General features: G+C 54.1%; 7 protein-coding genes across 7 annotated transcripts; 4 read left to right on the top strand and 3 right to left on the bottom strand.

Moving 5' to 3' along the window:
- Window positions 1-208: 208 nt before the first annotated feature.
- Window positions 209-745, bottom strand: CCMA1212_006770 (uncharacterized protein; the record flags this gene model as incomplete). Its single annotated transcript, XM_073703971.1, has 1 exon — window positions 209-745. The coding sequence occupies one exon, from the start codon at window positions 743-745 to the stop codon at window positions 209-211; it is 537 nt and encodes a 178-aa protein (XP_073557488.1).
- Window positions 746-3,854: 3,109 nt separating this feature from the next.
- CCMA1212_006769 (Putative polyol transporter 1) lies at window positions 3,855-6,391 on the top strand (the record flags this gene model as incomplete). Its single annotated transcript, XM_073703970.1, has 5 exons — window positions 3,855-3,862; window positions 4,360-5,042; window positions 5,109-5,280; window positions 5,341-5,562; window positions 5,722-6,391. The coding sequence occupies 5 exons, from the start codon at window positions 3,855-3,857 to the stop codon at window positions 6,389-6,391; spliced, it is 1,755 nt and encodes a 584-aa protein (XP_073557288.1).
- A 777-nt stretch (window positions 6,392-7,168) lies between these two features.
- Window positions 7,169-8,496, top strand: CCMA1212_006768 (RNA 3'-terminal phosphate cyclase; the record flags this gene model as incomplete). The annotated part of the gene is made up of 2 exons (XM_073703969.1): window positions 7,169-7,313; window positions 7,394-8,496. 2 exons carry the CDS (start codon window positions 7,169-7,171, stop codon window positions 8,494-8,496), a joined length of 1,248 nt encoding a protein of 415 aa, XP_073557289.1.
- Window positions 8,497-9,244: 748 nt separating this feature from the next.
- Window positions 9,245-11,170, top strand: CCMA1212_006767 (Maltose permease MAL61; the record flags this gene model as incomplete). Its single annotated transcript, XM_073703968.1, has 3 exons — window positions 9,245-9,250; window positions 9,438-9,615; window positions 9,690-11,170. 3 exons carry the CDS (start codon window positions 9,245-9,247, stop codon window positions 11,168-11,170), a joined length of 1,665 nt encoding a protein of 554 aa, XP_073557629.1.
- A 486-nt stretch (window positions 11,171-11,656) lies between these two features.
- On the bottom strand, window positions 11,657-12,360 carry CCMA1212_006766 (uncharacterized protein; the record flags this gene model as incomplete). The annotated part of the gene is made up of 2 exons (XM_073703967.1): window positions 11,657-12,195; window positions 12,303-12,360. The coding sequence occupies 2 exons, from the start codon at window positions 12,358-12,360 to the stop codon at window positions 11,657-11,659; spliced, it is 597 nt and encodes a 198-aa protein (XP_073557630.1).
- A 348-nt stretch (window positions 12,361-12,708) lies between these two features.
- Window positions 12,709-13,473, top strand: CCMA1212_006765 (Pre-mRNA-splicing factor 38A; the record flags this gene model as incomplete). Its single annotated transcript, XM_073703966.1, has 1 exon — window positions 12,709-13,473. One exon carries the CDS (start codon window positions 12,709-12,711, stop codon window positions 13,471-13,473), a length of 765 nt encoding a protein of 254 aa, XP_073557631.1.
- A 448-nt stretch (window positions 13,474-13,921) lies between these two features.
- On the bottom strand, window positions 13,922-15,609 carry CCMA1212_006764 (Glutamyl-tRNA; the record flags this gene model as incomplete). Its single annotated transcript, XM_073703965.1, has 2 exons — window positions 15,383-15,609; window positions 13,922-15,321 (listed from the first exon to the last, which is right to left on the bottom strand). The coding sequence occupies exons 1-2, from the start codon at window positions 15,507-15,509 to the stop codon at window positions 13,922-13,924; spliced, it is 1,527 nt and encodes a 508-aa protein (XP_073557632.1). The 5' UTR covers window positions 15,510-15,609.
- Between the last annotated feature and the right edge of the window lie 583 nt (window positions 15,610-16,192).

The raw sequence follows: 16,192 nt of genomic DNA, 5'->3' as shown, positions 1-16,192 counted from the left end.
CACCGTGGGTGAGCAACCCCTGCAAGGCTGGCCCGGGCCCCATAATCCCAAGTTGGCCGTCCGCGGTAATTCCTCCGCTGTGGTGTCTCGAGCGGGCGTGAGAAAATGGCGAAGGGGACGGGACAAGGTCGAGCGAGATGGCAGCGGAAGGGGAGCAGGGGAGCAGCAGCGTTTGGCGTTTATATAGAGTTGACCCAGCAGCATGCCCTCAATCTGGCATCTGGCGGGAGGAAGGTAGCGCCAGCGAGATCTGAGGAGCGTAAAGGCTGGAGCGCCATGCCAGAGCGAGCAAGATCAGGGCCAGGAGATGCGGGCCTGCATCTCCAATCTCACCCAACTGGTCCCCGCCACTTCTCCGCCAAACTGGACCCCTTGAGCAAACGGCTCGAATGGCTGCCGCCTTTTCGGAGAACCAACCAAAGGGAGAAAGGGGAGGCCAGTCGATCTCACGATCTCCCCGCATGCGAGCCTCCACGCGGATGATGTGCATCTGGTAGTAGCAAGACGCGGTTCTGCCTGCTTGCCCGACAAGGCCAACTGCTCTGGTCACCGTTGAGTCTCGAGTACTTACCAGCGTCCCTTCCAGAGGGCCTCGCTGCCCTCCATGAATCGCTCTGCTGGCGACGCCTTCCACGCGCCACCGGCTTTCCTCGCAACAGGCCATAATAACCCACTGAAATGCAGTGGGTGCAGCAGGATGACAACCGGTGTGGACAGGCGCGCCGAACCCTGAACCCGGCCGCATGCTGGTGAGGCGCATTTGCTGCAAGCGTACGATTCAGTGCCAACCGAGTGGCAAGTTGTGCGCGTGTGCGGCCTGCAATTGGCTGCCTCGGGTATCTGTGCTCGCTTCTGACCGGGTCTGAGCACGAATTCCGGCGGCCGAGCCGTGAGAAGCTGCCGACTTGTCACTTTTTGCCGGGCCAAGGATAAGGATATGTTCGCATTCAAGGTGGTTGCATGAGAAGTTTGTTGGCTGCCTGAGGCGTCACGCAAACCGATAAGCATCCATGCAGCATCGCGCCTTCCTCGGGACCGCACACCTTGCCTAGCTTGGCACTGGACCCCTACTTCAGCTACCCTGGAGTCATTGCTGGAATTCGCGAACGGACATGCTTGAGTGCAATTCTCTGTCAATGGCCAAAAGGGTATATCGGACCGGCTTCTGATAAACAAGGCCAATATCTGTATTTACTAGTAGTCAGTCCCTACTTGAAATCGTTCTTTGGCTCATTAGTGGCCCAGCGGTATGTTGGCGAGCTACTACTGAACTCATTGTGTTTCGACATGGAGCACTACCTCCCACCGCGGAGCCACGTATGGAGACGCAACATGCGGCTATGCATTTTCAGTTCGTATTATACCTTGCACGGTGGGCTTGATGTGTGAATAATGTGCCTCTTCAGAATAAGACTGGAGGAACCATAACAGCAGCCATTCGTAGTCTCAAGCTTATCGTTCCTTGTTTCATGCAATACGCAAATCGATAATCGTAGTCCAACCTTGTGCTTGATGGACCAGCATTGATGGTATGAACAGCCCTTATAACTTCAATAAACCTCCCTCATTTGCCGCCCATGGGGCCTTTAGCTCGAGCTGAAACTCTAGAGTGACTTCCTTCTTTGACATGAAGTCGGAATACAGAGCCTCGGCATTTCACGTACAAAGTCTTCTGAAGCGGCCGGCAACTTGCCCGAGATACTGAGAAATAACGGAGCATTGCAACGGCCCTTGGCCTTTGATATACGTATCTCTTGCACCTCTTCATCTTCTCGCTTATCTACTTACACGTTTCATGTCATGCCCACATGGCTGATCTGCTAGACCCGTTGCCACCGAGACAAACAACATGTACTGCAAGGGGCTTGAGAAAGGACCAACAACACTACCAGCAGAAGGAAAAGCGCGCGAGGTAAACATACAGTCGACATGTTCAACTTCGTTGCTGAATTGAGGCATGCGAAGCCGGTTCTTTAGTTGTAAGACCTTGATGCATCAAATGAAGGGTCCAGAGCTATACCTGCCCAAAAAAACGGAACGAATACAGCCAGAGTTACATAAAAGCATGCATTGTATTATCTATGAGATGGATTGACTTTACAAATTATCTAGCCTGCTGATATGGTTGGCGCATACATTATCGAGACTGGCATGCCCAGGGCTTGCATACAGTAGAGAAATCGTTCGCATGGATAGACTTTCCCGAGCTGGAGTTTTATAGAAGAACTCGTGTAACAGCCTTAAGCTTGCTCAACATAAGCCGTGTGATGATGCAACCCCACGGCCGTGGAAAGACGCGCTTGCCGAGTGGCGCCATCCTGTTCGCCGGGCCAAATACCCTCATCATTGACACTCGAGGCACAAGACCATTGAACAAGACGCGAGACTATTAACGAGCCCATAGAAGAGATATAGCGGAGGATGTTGACACGGATTTTACATCAACTCTTCGCAGGAGTATTGTCTCCTCGGCCTGAAACAGGAGTTGAATCAGGTCAGTTGCCTCAACAGCCTCAACACCCTCGATAGCTGTAGAACATTAAGCTGAAAAGCCACGATACCATCCGTCTAACACTACGCAGCATTAGGTGCTGAGCTCATATCTTTTATCGCCGGCAAGCCACAATTGTCGGCGAACATTCCAGAGGGCGCAGTTCAGAAAAAGAGGCTTTTTGCCTCATGGCAGATAGCAGCAGAGGAGTTCTATCAATAAGAAGATCAACGGCCAAACTTGTTGCCGTCAAGTACACTTATCTCACTGCGGCTGACCGCATGTCTGTGCTCTCAAACACGAAGAAACATTGAGGGATGGTTACACACTGAAACCCTGTTTTGCAGATCACTTTGCCATGTGGGAAAACGAGAGTGAAGAGCATCGGCGGGTCCAAAGTCTGGGGAAACTGGAGCATGGGAACATCCGTCTCCAGAAGCTTAAGTTGAAGAGATATTCATTGACCCATTGATCGTTGCGTTTTCAGAAAAGGAATCATGAGCATTTCACACATGGCGATGTTGGAAGAAGATACGTACTGTAGTAAGCTGTGTTTTCATCGTCATTATCTGTTAATTGTTTAACAAAGAAACGCAACGTCGATCTGCACCACCATCCGTCGCTGCATGACGTCGAAGCCAAGGCCGGAATTAGCCAAGCGAAAAAGAAGGATGAGGGACGAGACGGAGGAGATACCGGGAGAATAATTAATACCACCCAAAAGCCCGGGGCTAGCCTCAGAAGGACGATAAGCGCACAACATCTCATCTTAGGCATCTTTGAAAAGGAAACTCAATGTGGCCGCACGGGAGAGCTTCTGGGTGCAATTACATCACAGGGTTCGCCGGCTTTGGAAACCCCGACGAGAAGGAGGTCAGCAATAGCACGCGAGAAAGGCTTCGATTTTGCTTTGGGCGGAGGGTTAGTCGATGCGCCGAGCTCTTTGAAATGGCGCCCGTTGCTGCCGTGGGAGTGTGTGGAGAAGAACACAGCTGTTTAGCAGAGAAATGCGGCCGTTGTCGACAATGAAGTCATACCCGCCTGATATCGCTCCCCCCCTCCTCCACTTACCCCGGATCCTTCCCCAGTCCCTGAGCGGGCCAAGACAGCCTCGTGGAAAATACGGCTTCAGGAAGCAAGGCAAAGAAGAAGAACAAGGCACAAGATCCGCTTTTCTCCTCCAGGCAACGACATTTCCAAAGCAAGACCTTCTGTATGTGGTGAAGATGCTCCCCTACAGTACACACTCTCACCACAAAACACCGTGTCTCGTGTGCATCGAGGAACACTGAGATGAGGCCAATGATACCCAAGGCTTACAAGGGTTATGATCCTGGGATGGCCGTCTCACGAGGTGATCGGCATGGAATGGTGGACGAGGCCGAGAGTTTGCAATCATTGTTCGGGGACTGGATTGGTGGCTTGACGCCCTCCGACGTGAAGGATGGAGGGGATTGTTATGCAGGATGATATGGGGAGAATTCGATTGCATATATCAGGGAGGAGTATCCTCCGCCTCTCGTACATGTAGGAGGTGTGACTCTGCGATTTGACGTTGTATTTGCAGTGCTCCAAGTTGCCCACTTGAAGCTGTTCAGGCACAGCAATATCGAGTATACCTACCTCTAGGGATAGGGAATGCCGGCGCAGCTATCCGTTATATCAACCTCCAGCAACACACGTTTCTCGGCTGCATAACGTGAGAGCACAACACATCTCAACAGCCCTGAGCTCGCTTCCCAACCCCCANTATAAACAGAAAAAAAAAAAAAAAAAAAAAAAAAAAAAAAAAAAAAAAAAAAAAAAAAAAAAAAAAGCAAAAAAAAAAAAGACGAAAAAAAAAACGTCGAACACGCCCGGCGGCACAGCCTCTTCGGCAACACAGACAACCTGGCCGCCGTCTTCGAAAACCCCCTGAAGCAGCGCACCAAAGAGGAGCTCCTCAAGGACGTCACCGAGTTCTGCCGCATCCACGAGCTCGAGGAGCACCTCGACGACTTCCGCAAGGGTGCCCTGGCCGCCCAGAACCCGGAATCCATCCACACGCTCGAGGAGCTGTCTCCCGAGGACAGGGAGGTCATCGAGCGGGAACACACGCATCGCTGGTCGCACCCGTGGATGCTCTACTGGCTCTGCTGCATGTGCTCCATGGCCGCGGCCGTGCAGGGGATGGATGAGACGGTCAACAATGGCGCGCAGGCGCTGTATCTGGCCGATCTCGACATTGCTGGGCCTAATGTCACGCGCTTCTCGCAGTCCATGCAGGATAACATTACTGGCCTCGTCGTCGGCGCGCCGTATCTTTGTTGCGCTATACTCGGCTGCTGGCTGACGGAGCCCCTGAACAGAGTCTTTGGGCGGAGGGGAACCATCTTCCTTTCGTGCTTCGTTGCTGCTGTTGCCTCCATCTGGGAGGGCGTCGCCAATTCTTGGGTGAATCTGTTTCTTGCTCGGTTTGTGCTTGGCCTTGGGATTGGGCCCAAGTCGTCGACTGTTCCTGTTTATGCTGCTGAATGCAGTCCTGCGCCGATTCGGGGTGCCTTGGTCATGCGTAAGCCTTCCCCCCCCCCCCCTTTTTAAAGTTGTATAGTAGAAGTGGCTGACTGGTTTCGCACAGAATGGCAGATGTGGACTGCTTTTGGAATCATGCTGGGCAACATCATGGGCGTCGCCTTTGGTCCGTCAACAGGCATTGATCCGTCCCTCGGCTGGCGTCTCATGCTCGGCAGCACCGTCGTCTTGCCGCTGATTGTCTGTGTGCAGGTCTACTTTTGCCCTGAATCTCCTCGGTAAGTCATCCACACATTGTCCTTCGTGCACTACCTTACATATTTACTGATGCTGCCCAGATGGTATATCCAGCACCACAAGGTCAAAAAGGCGTTTCGATCGTTCCAGCGCCTGCGCTACTCCAACGTCCAGGCTGCTCGTGACACGTATTATACTTACGTCGGAGTAGAGCTCGAGCGCGAAGCAAATAGGGGCAAAAACCTCTTTACTCAGTTTGTCGAGCTGTTTACCATCCCGAGAAACCGTCGTGCTACATGGGCTACGTGGATTCTCATGTTTGGGTAAGTTGTACAGAACCATCAGTACCCTCAAGTATACCTTGCGCTTTGCTAATCCCAACTCTGTAGGCAACAATTCTGTGGAGGTGAGAACGTCAAACATCCCTACTGAGCAACGTCGAAACTGATTCAAGATGCAGTCAACATCATCGCCTACTACAGCACAACCATCTTCGTCGATTCAGGCTACTCCACCAACTCAGCCCTCCTCGCCTCCATGGGCACCGGCATCCTCAACTTCGTCTTCGCCATCCCCGCAGTCTTCACCATTGACCGATGGGGCCGTCGCAACCTCTTGCTCTTCACCTTCCCCTTCCTATGCCTCTTCCTGCTGTGGACCGGCATGTCATTCTTCATCCCGAACGACGACGCCCACACCAAGACGAGGGTCGGCATGGTCACAACAGGCATGTACCTCTTCGAAGTGTTCTACTCCCCGGGCGAGGGTCCGGTGCCGTTCACCTACTCGGCCGAGGCATTCCCCGTGCATGTCCGTGACGTGGGCATGTCGTGGGCCACGGCGACGACCTGGTGCTTCAACTTCATTCTATCCTTCACTTGGCCGTCCATTTCCAGGGCTTTCACCGTCCAGGGCGCGTTTGGGTGGTATGCGGCTTGGTGTGCTGTGCTTTGGTTCCTCATCCTCTTGTTTGTTCCGGAGACAAAGGCCCTTACTCTTGAAGAGCTGGACCAGGTGTTTGGCGTGAGCACTCGCAAGCATATGAGCTACCAGATCAAGAATGCGGCTTGGCATTTCAGAGTCTGGGTGCTGCGGCAGAAGTTGGAGCCTTTGCCGCCGTTTTATCGTCGAGCTGAGAAGTTGAACGGCTAAAGGGTGGAATGTGGTATTGAAGCTGCCATGGGGCAGAGCTGGTGACGCAGATGTACTACATGTAGACTCGCTTGACGATCTCATGATATCATGCACAAGCAGTCATGTTTGTTGAGAACCTGTAATTCTTCAATGGCTGCTTTAATTGATACCGTAGTGCAATTATGAGTGTCATGGTTCATTACAGATGGTTTTCGAACTGAATGAAGCCTCAAGTAAACACTGCCATTATTGACATTGAGCGTATTCCAATCCTTCATTGACATGACTTTAAGTTGTAAGTTGTCGCTGCATGCCGTTCGTCATGCCTCCCGACGGGTAAAGAAATGATGGAACCCTTATTCATATTTAATAACTCAGGTACTTGCTCATGTTAGGGAATGAAGGAGATGAAGAGCATCGCATGACAGTTGGGGGAAACTGGACTTGTTCAGTTTCACGTCTGCTGTCAACAATCGTGCCTGGAAAAGCGATGCGATTTGCTATAGGAAAGGTCAGATCCGAGATGCGACCTGCCGAGTGACTCACCGATTGAAATTTGAGGCTTAGAAGCGGCTGTGCATCAGAAACCGGATTAAGAACAACAATTGATATAAAGATGCAACAACCTGAAGAGGTTTGCAACGGGATTGACACCAAGACTTTCGATTCATTCTGTGCATAGGGAAGAGAATCGTGTCCGCCAGGCTGGTCACGGCGATAACATCAAGCCCAGTTGGTCTCGCAACGCACATCATCACAGCCCATCTTACTGTCCACACACACAAGACACCACAAATGCCCAAAGCGAAACCCATCGTGCTCGACGGCCGCACAGGGGAAGGCGGCGGCCAGCTCGTGCGGCTGGGCATCGCCTTGGCAGCGCTCACTTCGCAGCCCGTCGAGATCACCAATGTGCGAGGCAACCGGCCGCGCGGTGGAGGTGCGTCCATCACACACCAGACCACTTATATGACGTGCCTTAAAACCTCGTTGTTGAGATTCTAATAACCTTGAGACCAGGCCTCAAGAACCAGCACGTGGCGGCCATCGAATGGCTCGCCCGCGTCACCGACGCCGACATCCAAGGCCTCAGCGTCGGCTCCAAATCAGTGACATTCACCCCCCGGCGCCCCCCGTCAGAGCTCTTTCAGCGCAACATTTCCATCCGGACCGAATCGGGAGCCTCCAGCACGCTTCTCGTCCTCCAGGCCATGCTCCCGTTCCTGCTCTTTGCAAGCACGGAGACGAACGATGAGCCCGTTGTGGTAGAGCTCTCGGGAGGCACAAACGTCTCCTTCTCGCCCAGCTACGAATATTTCGACCAGGTATTGGCGCCGACGCTGGAGGAGCGGTTTGGCGTGCGTGTTGAGCGGGAGCTCAAGAGCCGTGGATGGTCGTTGGGCCCATTGTCAAGGGGATCGATTGCGCTGAAAGTGTGGCCGGTTGCCAGAGGCGAGAAGCTCCGGTTTGTGCCTCCGCCACGGTATACTTTTCCAGACTCATTCGAGATCAAGAGCGTCAATGTCAACATCATCGCGCCGATGCACTCACATGTCACGCTTCAAGGGACGATAGTACAAGATATCGGCGCTCTGTGGCCCAGTGCCGACATCACCTTCAAAACAATCGAAGATTCCTGCAGCGACGCCCGCTGGTCGGTTCTCCTCGTGGCTCGTTCTGCAGACGGCATCCGCTGGGCAAAAGACGTGCTCACGTCGGCGCCCAAGAAGTCCAAGAGCTACGACCGCTTCATCGCGCTTCTCAGCAAGAAGCTGTGCAAGGAGCTATACGACGAGGTGTCGCTGGGCGGACACGTGGACGAGCATCTGCAGGACCAGCTCATCTGCTTCCAGGCGCTGTGCGAGGGTCACTCTTCGTTTCCTCGGGATGATTGCGGTGTTGGCGAGGCTCTGGACGGCGGCGCGCTGGGTCCGCCGAATGATGCTATGGGGGAGCTGTGTGTTGGAGAGCGCAGGATGAGGAGGGAGAAGACGGGGGAGCCGTTTGGGCATGGGTCGGCGCATGCGAGGACGGCGCGGTGGGTGGTGGGAGAGATGGTGCCTGGGTGTGAGTTTTACAATAAGGGCGATTTGGTCCAGGGCGTTGGGTTTTCGGTGGAGTGAGGCATGAGATGCATGAAGAGGTGAAGGATGCAAGGCATCGTGGCATGGAAAACGAGACCTAATTCCTGATCTATAAAGCAACGGATTCGTGTAAGTGCATGTAAAGTGGCGTAGAATCAAGTTGGCAAGGTTTGTACTCTGGCGACACAGAAGGCACAAGAGATGGCACAGCTTGGATGCTCGTCTACCTTGGGTTTCACGACGGCAAATGACAGCTCAATAGACCGTGCAGCTGAGAATGAAGAATATGAGGATTAAGTAGTCGTTCAATAGCAAGTGATATTGAGGGAAAACGAGGTGCAAAATGCCCCGAATCCGCGCTTGTTCAGCCCGATCCTCCTCGCTAGCATCTCCAGATCTGGCTGCATGCAGGGGCCACACTCTTCCTTCACTCCTTCAGTTCTAGACCCTTCCAGCCATCGAAACTCGCGAGTCTCTTTCAATGTCCGTTCCGTCGTCCTCGTCTTCATTTGTAGAAAGAATATCCCGTATCTATCTCATAATGAAGCGATGGTGTTTCTCATGTCTAATCCATTGTCTATGTAAGAGCCAGGGCTGATTTGTACAAAGATAATGCGTTAAGGTTGTGGTCGGGATTTATCAGCAAAGTCCCGGAGTTAGAAGAGGTTGACCAAGATACAAGGACCCGCCGCGGAAGGAATAGCACATGTATTAAGCTACGGCCTCGGCCAGATCAAACAGGAAAAATGGCTGGCCTTTAGCATGAAAGAAGATAAAGAGTCTCGTCATGCCCGTGAAGAGACACCCCAAGAAAAGTGTTGGAGTTAACGTCGCGAGTTGCTCACTGTGAGACCGAGTGAGACAGTTTCAGCCTGACTGCGTGGTTGGATTGGTCGAGCTGTGTCTCTCTCCTCGGCTTTCATCCTCGCATTTCCTCCTCCCCTCATTCTCACCACTACACCGAAATCAAATCAGGAGAGTTTCGTCCAGTCGGGTCTCTCGCCATGGAGGCGACAATGCCTCCCACTGCAGAGGCAGCGGCCATCACCGCGGCCGTCGCCAGCGCCAACAGAGACGAACACGCAACCACCGTCCGCGAGGCCCTCAGGCGGTATCCCAGCGCCATCTTCTGGGCAATCGCAATGTCCTTTACAATCGGTAAGCCTTTCATCTCAGCCCCCCCAATCTGTATTTTCTCAGAAGACTCTTCCTAACAACAAATGGACGAATAGTCATGGTGGGCTACGACACAATCCTCATGGGCAGCCTCATGGCCTATCCCTCCTTCGTCGACAAGTACGGCACCTACCACCCCGACCTCGGCGCAAAGGTCATCTCCGGCCCCTGGCAGGTCGGCCTCAGCGTCGCAGGCTCCTGCGGCGGCGTCCTCGGCATGGTCATCAACGGCTTCGTCACCGAGCGCTTCGGCCACCGCAGGGTCACCATGGTCGCCCTGACCATCATGGCCGGCCTCATCTTCATCCCCTTCTTCGCGCCCGACGTGCGCGTGCTGCTCGCCGGACAGTGTCTCCTCGGGGCTGTCTGGGGCGTCTTCTCCATCATGGGGGCCGTGTACTCGTCCGAGATTTGTCCTCTTGCGCTGAGAGGGTACATGACCTCCTTTATCAACATCTGCTGGGTCATTGGCCAGCTCATCGTTGCCGGTATCCTGCAGGGGCTCGTCAGCAACAACACCAAGTGGGCGTACAAGATCCCCTTTGCCGTGGAGTGGGTGTGGCCCGTTCCTCTCTTCATCCTCGCCTGGCTCGCCCCGGATTCGCCGTGGTGGCTCATTCGCCAGGGCCGCATCGAAGACGCAGCGCATTCCCTCAAGCGGCTCTCCCGCGGCCTCGCCGACGAGCAGATCCAGCACAAGATCCTCATGATGCACGACACAAACAGGCTGGAGCAGAAGCTCAAGACGGACGTCAGCTACTGGGACTGTCTCACAGGCGCCAACCTGCGACGCACCGAGATCGCCTGTCTGACGCTTGCCTCCCAGAGCCTGATTGGGCAGCCCCTCGCGTACAACGCGACGTACTTCTTCGTGCAGGCCGGGCTTTCTGCCTCGGACGCCTACAAGATGAACTTTGGCAACATGGGCATCGCCTTCGTGGCCACCTGCGTCTCGTGGGTGCTCATGACGCACTTTGGGCGGCGGACGGTGCTGCTCTCGGGCTACTCGTTCCTGACGCTGGATCTCCTCCTCATCGGCATCTTGTCCTTTGCTGCCAACCATTCCGCTGCGAAATGGGGACAGTCCGCCCTGGCGCTCGTCTGGCTGGCCGTGTATTCTGCGACGGTCGGGCCGCAGACGTGGGCTGTTGCTTCTGAAGTCTCGGCAACGAGGGTCCGGGCCAAGACGCTCTCCATTGCGGGCGTCGTGTACAACGTTGTCAACATTGTCGACAACACCATCGAGCCGTATCTGATCAACCCGACCGAGGCGAACCTCAAGGGCAAGACGGCGTTTGTCTGGTTCGGAATCAGCTTCCTGGTGACCGTGTGGGCCATCTTCCGGGTCCCGGAGACGAGAGGCCGGACGTATGGAGAGATGGACGTACTGTTTGAGAAAAAGGTTCCTGCGTGGAGGTTCGGGACGGCGGAGGTGGAGGACGATGTTACGATTGTGGGGGATGATGAGGCGCAGGGAAAGGTTGGTGAGGAGAAGAGGGAGATGGAGGTGCAGCAGGCGGTTGCTACGATAGCATGAGATACGACTTACGATTCATGGTTAACAATGGATTATTCAACGATTCTCACCTCTAACATGGTATTGTTGAAAAGTACTTTTATCAGGAACCACCACTGACAGAACCTCTTCGTCTCATCTACCAGACTACAACCTACTTGCGAACGAACTATGTCGTTGATGAAGAAGGATGAATTGGCCCATCCAAATTCTCCCAGAGAACTCCATAGTATGCAAAAGCAGCCTCTCCAGATGCAGCCCTCTGCCTTGTTGGGAGAATCATTGGTAAAGAGGTCAACTAGCAACACGAAAGAACAGCGCTTATACTGAATGAGATACAGTCAATCATGATATATCCAATTTCGTACAAAAGTCGTATATGTACTCCGTTCCTCCAAAAATGATCCTATAAGCCCATATCGCCATCCATATATATCCCAAATGCAAACACGAGCCCAGGCAACGACAACCAGCGCGATCAACCTGCTCTCCTTAAAGCCCGCTCACTCACCACAACCGTCTCTGATAGTAGACAGGCTTGTCAGACTGAGCCAACCTCTGAATCTCCTCCTTAATCATCTTCCGCCGTTCGGCCCTCGACATGGGCGCCTTATTCTTCGACAGAGGATCCGGATTCTCCACCGCCCACGCCTTATCAGCAACGCTCTTCTGGATCTTCTCCAGTATAGCAATCTGCTCCTTTGTCGGCTCCCCATCCGGCACGGCAACCCTGTGCTCCTCCTCTTCCCGCTGCTCGTGCTCGGGCTTGGACTCAACCTCCACCGGCGAGTCTTCCACCTGAATCTCCGCATCCGAAACATGGCTCTGCGGCGGCACCAGCCCACGAGCCTCCCTCGACCACCGCTGGGCCTCCGTTTCCACCACCAGCAGCCGGCTCTCCTCAATGTCCGTCAGCGCACCCCTGAACTCCTCGGGTAGATGCGCCTTGGGAGATTCGCGCGGCCGGATAGCAGCGCGCAACTCCCGCAGCGTCCGCTGCTGAATGGCGTAACCGCTTAGAAAAAGAGCGCTTGTACAAAGCAGGACTGTTACACGTGTTGGAAGTTAGATTACAACTCATCATGATGATCGAGATTTTTTTTTTTTTTTTTTTTTTTTTATGTGTGCTTGGGAGAGATGCAGGTAGCCTTACTCATAGCGGCCGTGGCCAGCACGGACACTTGACCCGAGGTAAGGAGAACACGACGCATATTCGAAATAATTGTAACAAGGGCCAAGAAAAAGATACAAGAGACAATGTTCAAAATTGGTGTAACCTAAACAAAAAAAGCAGTATCGATACCCGTGCGAGACAAAAGCTCAATTTGTTTGATGCGGGACGGGTTTGGAAACACGACAGACGGCAAACTCACATGACATCAACGCCCGAGATCTGCAGGTGTTGCGCACACATCAACGTTGACCCAGCAACAATCTTATCGCCTCCAAATCGTGAACTTTCAACGCGATACTTGCGACCTTTCAAACCAACCACCTCGACGTCATCGCTCCCAGCTGCCTCTTTTCCCATATCGCGATACCCTTGGAAGCCTCGAGCAATGTCGAAACAAAACCCAGACACCGTCCAAGCCGACGCGCGGCGCTTCCTCGACGAGCGCGGCTCCTCGGCAGCCCTCGCCCCCAACGGCCTCAATCCCGCCACCATCATGGAAAAGGCCGTCAAGGACCGCATCGTCGACTCCTACTTCTACAAGGAGCAGTGCTTCGCCCTCAACGAAGCCGACATCGTCGACCGCGTCGTCGAGCACGTCTCCTTCATCGGCGGCACCCACGGCGCGTCCCAGAAGCCCAGCCCGTTCCTCTGCCTCGCCTTCAAGCTCCTCGAGCTGGCGCCCAGCGACGCCATCCTGCACGAGTACCTCTCGTACGGAGGGGAGCATTTCAAATACCTGCGCGCGCTGGCGTGCTTTTACGTGCGGCTGACGAGGCAGGCCAAGGACGTGTACTTGACGCTGGAGCCGTTTCTCCAGGACAGGAGGAAGTTGAGGAGGAAGGCGAGGACGGGGACGACGTTGACGTTTGTGGATGAGTTTGTGGATGATTTGCTTACCAAGGATAGGGTGTGTGCGACGAGTCTGTGGAAGATGCCCAAGAGGGAGACTTTGGAGGATTTGGAGATTTTGGAGCCGAGGGTCAGTCCGCTGGGAGACTTGGAGGATTTGCTGGAGGAGGGAGACATGGAGAACGGGGAGGACCGAGACGAGGCGAATGGCGAGAGGGAAGAGTCTGGCGAGGTTTCGGACAGGGGAGAGATGGAGGTGGATCGGGACGAAGAGCGGAGGAGTCGCAGCAGATCGCCTTGAACTTGTGTTGCTGAAGTCTGGATAACTGATTGAAGCAACTGCGACCGGGCGCCATTCAAGGGTCGTTCCAATGCTGGGCCACGCAACATCACCGCCACAGCCGCGAACGAGCCTCTTATTGAGACGCGGCCAAAATATACAAGCAATCCACTGCTGCTGGAGACCGTTTGCAACAGCAGAGGCTTCAAGTTGGAGTAGCACTCGGTCTACCTAGCCTCCACGAGCCAAGAAGGCTTGGAACCCTCCGGATGAGGAGTGGCGGGGGAGTCTCGTCCATTCGAGGGACGATGAGATGAGAGCATGTCCAGTAGGTCATCGCTTTCTACAGTGGCGAGGTCACTATGCTAAACGCGATAACCCATAAAGGTCATCGTGGGTATGATACAAATCAAATCTAACAGCCAATCTTTCCCGTTAAAGTCCCCTCATATAATACAACGTGATATACTCATGCCGCCATCAGCTTCATCACCTTGTCTCCCAACGCCAACAACCTCCTATCGTCCCAGTACTGAGCAATCACCTGTAGTCCAGCAGGGAACTGGTCGCTCTGGTCAATCTTGACCGGAACACTAACGGCAGGCAGACCGGCAAGACTGGCCGGAACAGTAAGGACGTCATTCATGTAGACATCAACGCTGCTGCGCTTCTGGATATCGCTCAGCTTGGGCGGATATGTCGGCGCAGTCGGCGAGAGCAAGAAGTCTACCTGCACAGGTCCTTGCTTATCTTCGAGCGCGGTATCGGAAGACATTTCGCTCAGGTCAAACTGCCTAGGTTCGTAGAGGGGATTGTCCAGCTTGAAAACTCTGTCAAAGTCGCGCTGAATGAGCCGGCGTATCTTCTGGGCTTGGATGAAGTAGTTATCCATGGCTTCGGAACTGAGACTATAGGTTCCGAGGAGGATGCGGCGTTTGACTTCTGCACCGAAACCAGCGCCGCGAGTCTCGGAGTAGAGGGTTTCTCCGGCGGCATCTCCTTCGGAGCCACGAATGCCGTATCGCACTCCGTCGTATTTGGCCAAGTTGGAGGATGCCTCGGCCGGGGCGAGGATGTAGTACGCACAGAGGGCTTCCTTTGTTGAAGGAAGAGATACCGGAACGACACGAGCACCTTGTGATTCTAGGGCTGAGGCGGTAGCGACCCAAGCCTCACGTATGGAGGGATCCAACTCGGCAATGTTGTATTCGACGGGGATGCCAATAGTTAGCTGGGACAAGTCCGGGAGGTACGGAGAGGACGCTTTTGAACAGCGCTGGCGGGTCTCGACACTCAAGGAGGTGGGATCGTTGGGATCGTGTTCTTCATACAGCCCGGTGTCGAACACCAGTTTTCGGATGGGCTCGACATCTCGCGCAAGCAAGCCAACAGTGTCCAGTGAGTTTGCGTACGGCACAACGCCGAACCTCGAGAGCATGCCATAGCTCGGCTTGTACCCGACAATCCCAGTATAAGCAGCCGGCAGCCTGACAGAGCCTCCCGTATCCGTGCCGAGCGCAACATCTGCATCGCCAACCGCAACTGCCACCGCACTGCCGCCAGAGCTGCCTCCTGCGGACACATCCTCGCCGGTGGCTGCTAAGGGATTTCGAACCGGCCCATGGATAGAATGAGTAGAGTGTGACCCCATGCCGAACTCATCCATGTTCGTTTTGCCAACGACGGATGCCCCGCGTGCCCGGAGCTGGCGAACAATCGTGGCTTCAAAGGGAGACGCATGCTGGCCTAGGATGCCCGAGGCGCATTGCGTCGGGAACTCTTCCGTGGTGATGTTGTCCTTGACGGCGAGTCGGAAAGGCCTTGCATCGGGCCTTGGCTGTGGCGGTGGAGAGATTGGCTGGAGCTTGGCTGTTTGACACTTTTGTCAGTCAAAGTTGAGGCTTTGCATGTCCAACCTGGTAGAACGAACTGCTTGCCACGAAGTGGTTCAAGGTGCTCTGCGACCGCCGTAGAGGCAGCCGGCCAATGGAACGGTTATGGTTCACATTCCATCTTGTTTGAGTTAGAGCCCTACGGCGAACAAGAGCCGCCGTCATTGTTGGCTTCAAACCATGAAGGCGTCGTCAGATGTTGGAGACGAGTGGAAGCAGAGCCCAAAAAAGTTGAAGTGCGAATCCATCAAATGTCATATGCTAGAGTCCCGGCATCTCTTAGTGGGTTGGTGGGGTCCAAATGCCCGGGAAGCTCCCCGCGTTAGTACCAGGGACCAACTGTAAATCCCACTATAATTCTCCAGCTCGATGCCATTCTTCCTCGACCTCGACTTTTTTCTTCCAGAACATCACCAGCACCTTCACCTTGGCCACAGCACAGCACGTTTGGATACATTCGCTCTCCTGCAGTCTGTCTTACTATCGCTCTGGAGCATCGTCAATGACCCTTGAGAACCCATCGTATGTGTAGGCACTATGCCTGTCAAGCGAGAAAAGGAGGACACAGACGGCGATTCGCCAGAGCCGCAGACGAAACGCGCAAAGATGAGCAGCTCCAAGACGCGCCAGCACCAGCACTCGGGCATCGATCCGACCTGGGGCCAGAAATACGTCTTCTCCAGCACCGAGACTGCGACGACGATTCCAGAGGGCGAAGAGTCAGAATTCGAAGACGATACAGACGCCATGGCATATCTGATGTCTGTGAGGTAAGCTACCATCACCTCTGCAGCCTGAGATTGCATCTGCTGAACAAGTTCTTGAAATCCTCAGACCACAATTACTGA

The sequence above is a fragment of the Trichoderma ghanense genome, assembly GCF_004382785.1.
Source record: "Trichoderma ghanense strain CCMA-1212 chromosome Unknown scaffold_8, whole genome shotgun sequence".
Taxonomy (NCBI): Eukaryota; Fungi; Ascomycota; class Sordariomycetes; order Hypocreales; family Hypocreaceae; genus Trichoderma; species Trichoderma ghanense.
The sequence above is the reverse complement of the archived record's forward strand: the minus strand, read 5'-3'. Positions and strand labels throughout refer to the sequence as shown.